Below are 7,500 nucleotides of genomic sequence, written 5' to 3'. Positions count from 1 at the left end.
AAGAGGTTTCGTGACTGCTCCTTTGAGTGTTCACATTCCAGCACATCTGCTTTGGATGAAGCGTGGTAAACTGTGTGTGTGTGCGTGTGTGTATGTGTGCATGTGTGCGTTTGTGTGTGTGTGTGTGTGTGCATGTGTGTATGTGAGCGTTTGTGTGTGTGTGTGTGTGTGCATGTGCGTGTGTGTTAGAGAGAGAAATGAGGCAGGAACATTTTTCTCTCATTGAGCAAAATGCTGATTTGTCTCTTGCTCCCTTTTCTGAAGACGTGTGTTGTAGAAGACAAATCTTCCAGAGGACGTCATCATGAATCTCGTCCTTGGTGTTTTTTTTTGTAAATTTAAATGTTTCCCCCTCTGGTTTATTTCCAAGTGGAGAAAAGAGCAGCACCTTTCATTGCATTTGACCTGGAAGTGAATCATGAACTTAACCTTCACAGTGATATCCGTCTGCTTCCAGCGAGTCCCATGTGCTGCTGCAACCATTACTAACGTTCATTACCAATTAATAACCAGTTTGCATTAAATCAACTTTGTAAATAGTAAAAAACATGCATTATAGTAATATATCCATCCATTATCTGTCCTGCTTATCTGCTGGTCAGTGGGAGGTTGTGTCTGAGGTTGAGTTGCTCAGTTCAGATTGAAGTCGTGGTTATAAGGAAGCGTCACTGAAGTGCAACCAGCAGTTTGTCGATGCTTCCCTCTAGAGATCCGCCTCTGGAAAATATATAAACATACAGTTTGTTGTTTTAGGATTTGACCTCTCGCCTCCAAGGAAGACAACATCCACCACTTTCAGATTCCAACAACTGTTTGATGGATGCTATAAAACTGGGTTCAGACATTCATGGTCCCCAGAGGCTGGATCCCAACGACTCGTCCTCTCTTCACCCGTACGAGCTCAATCATGTGGTTTAGAGTGAAATGTCTCTTTTTGCTGGAGCGTTATTCAATCTGGTCCCAACGTCCACATTAACTTGAGGAGCTGTAATAGCATATGTAGCATCGCCATCAGGTCGAGATTAGCTTCTAATCCAAGTGTCGTCATAGCTACTGAGGAAGAGGAGGAGGAAGAACAGAAAGAGCTCCTTCTTCTCTTCCTTACATCCGTCCTTCCTCTCCTCGGTCAGAGCAGAGGAGCTGACGGACCAGAGGAGACGTAGAAGTCGAACAGATGCTCCACACATTTGGAAACAATATCTGGGGGGGGAAGAAGCATCAAACACTAAACAAAGCCAAGAAGTCTCCCTCTTCGTCTTTTCTTCCTTTCTCCGCTCTCTCTCTCCATTTTCTCCCCTTTGTTTCCGTCCACTGTCGTTTTATCTCCTTCCAACTTGTAGCACTTCATTTTGTTCTATTTATTGTTTTTACATTTTTCTGTCTCACAAACCCTTCAGGGTCCAGTGTGAGTCCCGTCACCCGGTTAGAGCTGAAGCTCTGAGGAGGAAATCAACTTTGAGTTCCTCTCAGCGTCGTGTTCACTGGACGTCGTTCCACGTTCCATTCTTCTCTTTCGCTCCTTTTGCAATGATTCGTTCGTCATTTCATTTGTTATGGATTTAGAGCGCAAACATTCAAAAAGTTGTTGGATCAAAAGCAACTTAAGGCTGCGTCCATAGTCATTTATGGTTTTTAAAACCGCGTTTTTAAAAACCAGAACCATCTAAACCGGGACCGGCAGTGATTCCAAAGTTATTTGTTTCAGGAGCTCGAAAACCTTTCGTGTGGACAGCAGGTGTAACCGTAGCAACGGTGATATCAAACGTAGAGCTAGTAGCGTGGATGCGAGCGGCCTGATCAAAACGTTCCTTATTAATCAAGTTTGTCTGTGAAATCAGAAAAATCTGTTTTCAGTAGAATACATCTTTATTTTCTTGTGTTGTTGCCGTGGTGACGCACAGCAAAGCTTTGATGAAATTTGTGATTCGTTTTCTGCCCCGTCACATCACAGTGTGTGGGCGGGGGGGGGGGTGCTGGGTTCCATCAGGGTTCTATCCTGATTTGGGTAAACCAGGAAGTTGCTCTTTGTCGACCTCATGATACACAAACTCACAGTTCATTGGAGCCCTAATTGCACTGTTTCAATTATGATTTGCCACAACTGGTTCCACTGGTTCATAACGAGAACCAGTTTGACAGGATCCAGTTCTACAAGAGCTGGTTAAGATGTGTGTTAGTGGTAAATGTTGTTTTTTTTGTAGTACAGATCAAATCGACTGGTTTCTGATGTTCCCTGGTTTATTAGGATTCAACAAAAAAACGAATATCAAAGTACAGATTCTCTGCTACGTAAAGAACTGGTTTCCACTTTTCTCTATTGCACACTGGGTCATACTGGTTTGTCTCACACAGTTTGACCTGTTTCAACTTCTATCACAGGACAGAAATCATTTCCTGCACCTGGTTCGACTGGTTGTGTTCTTATGGTGAAACGATCATATTCACACACAGCGAGTGTTTGACCCTAAGAGATTAAATTCAGGTCTGAAGTGAAACAAGTTGTGGAATAAATCTTCTTGAAGGTTATCGATTGGACGTGAACTGGTTTTTACTGTGGTTCAGATTATTGTTCTCTGGTTTGTGGATTCAGAGTCAGAGAGAAATGACAACACAAGGTTTCTCTGATTAGCTCAAGGTCCGTTTGTAACTGTGGGAACACTGGTACTGAGTGTGTGAGTGTGTGTGTGTCTGTGTGTGTGTGTATGTTACAGTCTGCAGGAAGTGAGTTTGTTATTGTGTCTCTACATTCTTCAGTCTTGAACACACTCTGCACCTGTTTCTGTCCGTCTGAAACACACACACACACACTTAGATACACACACACACACACACACACACACACACACACACACACACACACACACACACACACACACACTCACAAATCACTGTCTTTCGTCACCAGTCTAACATTGAATGGGAAAATCTGCCGGCACGACATGAGACATAAATCTGAATATTTTCACACAAGTATGTGTGTTTTTCTTCACCTCTGCGCGTGTTTTTGTGTGTCTGTGTGTGTTTTTCGTGTGTCTGTGTGTATACGTGTGTGTTTTCTTGTACAGGCTTTGGGTCAATAAATGTGGTTTTATGATCAGAGCACTAAGTCAGTTCTCAGAGGGGAAGTAGAGGAGGAGGAGGAAGTTTGAGGGGATTTTAGTACAACTAATGACATCTACAGACGTGTGTGTGTGTGTGTGTGTGTGTGTGTGTGTGTGTGTGTGTGTGTGTGTGTGTGTGTGTGTGTGTGTGTGTGAGAGAGAGCAAGGTGCACAGTGAGAACGTAGAGACCTTTCACAATTAATTAAACGTATGATTGCGTATTAGCATTTGTTTAATTGCACGTTGTTGTGTGTGTTGGTGTGTGTGTACATGTGTCTGTGTGTGTCTGTGTGTGTTTCCTGACCTCAGACGCTCATTCCCACAGTTCCCAGCATCCCTTGCTCCTCAGACGTCCTGATTGTTGTGGCGTTTATGGCTGTGTGGGCACTTTTTCCACCACCGGTGGTTTTCAGGAAGTAAACCGAGTCGACACCAGACTACGTTCTGGAAACACAACTTTTAACTTCTTCACTTTAACAGTCACGGCTTCGCCAGAAAACTTGTTGCACACATGGAGAGATTCAGGTCGTCAGCAGCCTCACTTGGGAGCGGATTAAAGAACCGAACCTGTGTGTCTTAACTCTAAGTCACACTGGCCTTTAATTTACCTCAATATTTTCTTATGCATAGATTTATTATTTTTCAAAGTGAAGATAATGTAAAAACACGGGAGAGGAGATGAGGATCGTGGTTCTCACCCTGCAGAGCTTTTCATCCAGCTCCTGAGACGCTGTCACGTTCGTGTTCGAGGCCGTTTCCCAGTTCAGCTGATCCCTGGTTTCCTCTCCTCCTCATCAGAGGGGCTCACCTCCGGGGGGGGGGGGGGGGGCAACCGTGTTATCAGCTTATGACTCTGATCCTCACACCTGCTCACTTGGATATTTGCAGGAGTTTCTCAGAGGCCTGGTTTCTCTGTCTCGTTGGGTCCTGGATATCTTTAACTTTAAAGAGCGCAGGACAATAACACAGCTGGAAATCCGTCCACTCCCCCCCCCCCCTTCATAAGTTAAAGCTTCATCAAACCAAAAGGCTTTTAGGGATCTGAAGGAAAACTTTGAGGTTTTTGTTTGACAGAAAGAGTTTTAGGCTGTTTTCTGGTTTTAATAATTTCTCTGAGGGAGTGTGGGAAGTGAGATGATGTTTTTTATAATGCCCTCAAGTCTTTTGTTTCTTCTGTCTTTGCTTTATCATGAGATGTTTGCTCCACATCTGGGATCCATTCGTATGCAAATACTCACGAGTTAAAAAAGCAAGACGTGTCTTCTTTTAGGGGATGGAGGTAGATTAGGTGTAGCTGTGGAGTGTGTGTGTGTGTGTGCGTGTGTGTGTGTGTGTGTGTGTGTGTGCGTGTGTGTATGTGTGGGGGGGGTGGGAGATCGTTTCATGTGAATCAGTGGGGGAGATAGGGGCGAGAGAAGAGCGCTCTCAACAGCTGTTCCACGGTTTGCGTCATGCAGTGCGAGCTAGCGTCATGGCTGAGTGTTCGCACGCTATGCACACACACAGACACACAGACACACACACAGACACACACACACACACACAGACACACACACACTCTCTGAGGCATGCTGCGGGGACCCCCCAGCCAAAGGCATGACCAAACACAGGCATTGTGTTCCCTTTGTTCCCGAGGAGGAGCGTCACCTGCTCTGATGACAGGCCGCTGCTCCTCTGTCTCACGTTTTACTGCTCGTCTGTTTCCTGATGGAGACGAGTCGCTCGCACACGAGTCACCAGACGAGTCAGAGTGAGAGGAGACGAGCTCGGGTTGTCCTACATGATGGAGCTGTGTTGTATAGTGAGGGCAGGAAGGGGGGAGGGGCCTGTAGGTGTAACTGATGTGGTTACCATGGTTACTTCTGTAGTTTGAAGGTGACTGACAGCTCACCGACAAACTTAAATACATTTACATTTTCGCTTTACAAAATTAAACATAGTGTTTGTAACTTTGATCTTCAAAAGTTTGAAATAATTGTGCATTTACAAAATAATTTCATATGTATAAATTATATCTTTTTAGATATTTGTATTAATATGTATAAAATTACTTTTTTAAAAATATATATTTCATAGTATAAAAAGTAATTTTTATATATATTTACAATTTGTTTATAATCTTATTTATAGATAGGCTTAAAATATGCCATTGATTTTACAAAATATTATTTATAGCTTTGAGAGTATTGAAAATGATTTCTATCAAAGTTTATAGATTTAAATGCCTAGTTTTGAAGTTATAAAAGTAAAGTAGAGTAAATAATATAGTCATATAAATAAGTAAAACGTTTTTTGGGGGGGGTCAACATTTATATTGTCTGTGAAAATCTGCGTCAAAGACGAGTGATGGATCAGGAAGTGATTTATCCTCTGTGATTCAGCCTCAGAGGAAACTGGGCTGTTTGTGTTTGTGAGTATTTGTGAATAAGGTGTTTGTGCGTGTTGTGTTGCAGGTGTACGCACCGTCTGCCAGCACAGCCGACTACAACAGGGACTCACCGGGCTACCCCTCCTCCAAACCTCCCAGCGCCGGCTTCCCAAGCCCCTTCTTCATGCCAGGTACTCACATGCACTCCACCGTCACACACCAGCACGTTGCCTTCTCACGCTTCGAGACGTGAATGAACCTGAAACCAGCCCGTCTCACACGTGTGTCTGTGTTCCCATCAGACGGTCACAGTGGAGATCCATGGAGCAGCAGCAGCAGCAGTATGGGCCAGCAAGGTTACCACGGCAGCATGCTGGGGGCGGGGAACTCGGCCCACGGCCCCTCCCAGAGCTCCTCCTACTGCGGGATCCACCCTCATGACAGACTGGTGAGCAGAGCCGTCAATCACACTGCACAGTGACCTTATAAGAATAAGGATAAACACACCACCAGGTCACAATATTCCAATATTGAGAATAAATGTGACAATAAGTAATAAGTTCAGCACAAAAAGTCTTTATTAACCTGAACTGACAAAACGACTGCGCAGGGAAATGTCAATGTGGTTTTTCAGGCCAGTGATGGGAAACCAGACTGATAAAAACTAATTTTAAAGCCCATGTAAGTGAATTTATGGTAATTGGTTATTAAAGGTTATTGAATTTAAACGTTGTGGCCACAAACCTGGTAAACCCATCACTTAATAAGCAACTAACATCTGTTGAATCCACCAGTGGTCAGTGATCCAGTATAAACTACGGTTTCCCTGCAGAACGAATTCAACAAGCTGTATTTTTCCACTGATCGTGACTCGGCTGTTTTGTGGTTTCTGTTCTGACTACAGCTGTAAATCTGTCCCAGGTCATTAGATGTTCAAACTAATAAGACTCCTGTGTAATCACTCAAAGATTCATGTGTATCCTCGCTGCCTTTTTATTTTGTCCTCCCTCCTCACGTGATGCTTCCTGTTTGTCACCTCCTGTCTGCAGAGTTACCCCTCGCACTCGTCTGCAGACCTCAGCTCCAGCCTTCCTCCCATGTCCAGCTTCCACCGAGGGGGAGGGGGAGGAGGGAGCGGGGGCGGGGGCGGGGGCAACCACTACAGCACCGCCTCCTGCACCGCCTCCACCAACGGCACAGAAAGCATCATGGGTAAGACACCTGCGTGCGTTTGTGCTTCCGGAGCTCTGAATCCTGACGGTTGGCGTTTGGCGGCGGAGAAGTCATCTGCTGTCAATCAGCTGGGGGAGGAGCTAATCACGTTAGGGCTGATGTCATTAATTAAGCGAAGGAGAAAAACATCTCTTTCATTCGTGACATTCCAAGTTTAATGATGTTCAGACAGAACTGAACTGGAAGTAACCCGCCTCTCCTGTAATCCGATTGGACAGGAACAAACAGCGGGGATCACACATGCTCACTAAAACGAACATGAGACGAAGACGTGGAAGAAGCTTCAACCTGTTTCAAGTAGTGATGGAGTTGTTTGTTTGCTTTTTTTAAACCAGAAACTGTCCTTTGGCAAAGTCAGTCCATCACTTTACCTTCAAAGTTACTGGTTGGACGAAAGACATTCATGGTCCCCAGGGGGTGAACTGTAACTGTGGGAATCCCCTGACTCATTTAGCACATTAGCACGTTTTTTAATTTTCTGTCACAAAAGCAGTTATGAATGTTCCTGCTGGAATCGGACCCACATGATGGAAACCAGTTCAGTGTCAGAGGAGAAAGCAGGCAGTCAGAAAACTGAGAGAAACACTTGTCCTCCATTTTGGCTCAACCTTGACATCGCTGACACACACACACACACAAACACACACACACACACACACACAGCGTGCCATATGGACCCCTTGCTTTGAGTCCCGTAGAGCAAATAGAACAGCAATAAGAAACAGATTTAAAGTTTGTTTTCATGGGAAGACATCTCCAACATTCCACACAGAGATCACACACACACACACAGACAC

General features: G+C 44.5%; 1 protein-coding gene across 6 annotated transcripts in view; it reads left to right on the top strand.

Moving 5' to 3' along the window:
* Positions 1–7,500, top strand: part of LOC117771313 (transcription factor 4-like) — a 157,613-nt gene that overhangs the window by 128,701 nt on the left and 21,412 nt on the right. For all 6 annotated transcript variants that reach the window (XM_034601525.1, XM_034601528.1, XM_034601526.1 and 3 more), the window contains 3 exons: positions 5,556–5,661; positions 5,773–5,918; positions 6,520–6,682. In XM_034601525.1, the coding sequence (XP_034457416.1) occupies positions 5,556–5,661; positions 5,773–5,918; positions 6,520–6,682 (415 nt within the window). The remainder of the gene's footprint in view (positions 1–5,555; positions 5,662–5,772; positions 5,919–6,519; positions 6,683–7,500) is intronic.

Source organism: Hippoglossus hippoglossus, chromosome 12, assembly GCF_009819705.1.
Source record: "Hippoglossus hippoglossus isolate fHipHip1 chromosome 12, fHipHip1.pri, whole genome shotgun sequence".
In the NCBI taxonomy this organism is placed as follows: Eukaryota; Metazoa; Chordata; class Actinopteri; order Pleuronectiformes; family Pleuronectidae; genus Hippoglossus; species Hippoglossus hippoglossus.
The sequence above is the reverse complement of the archived record's forward strand: the minus strand, read 5'-3'. Positions and strand labels throughout refer to the sequence as shown.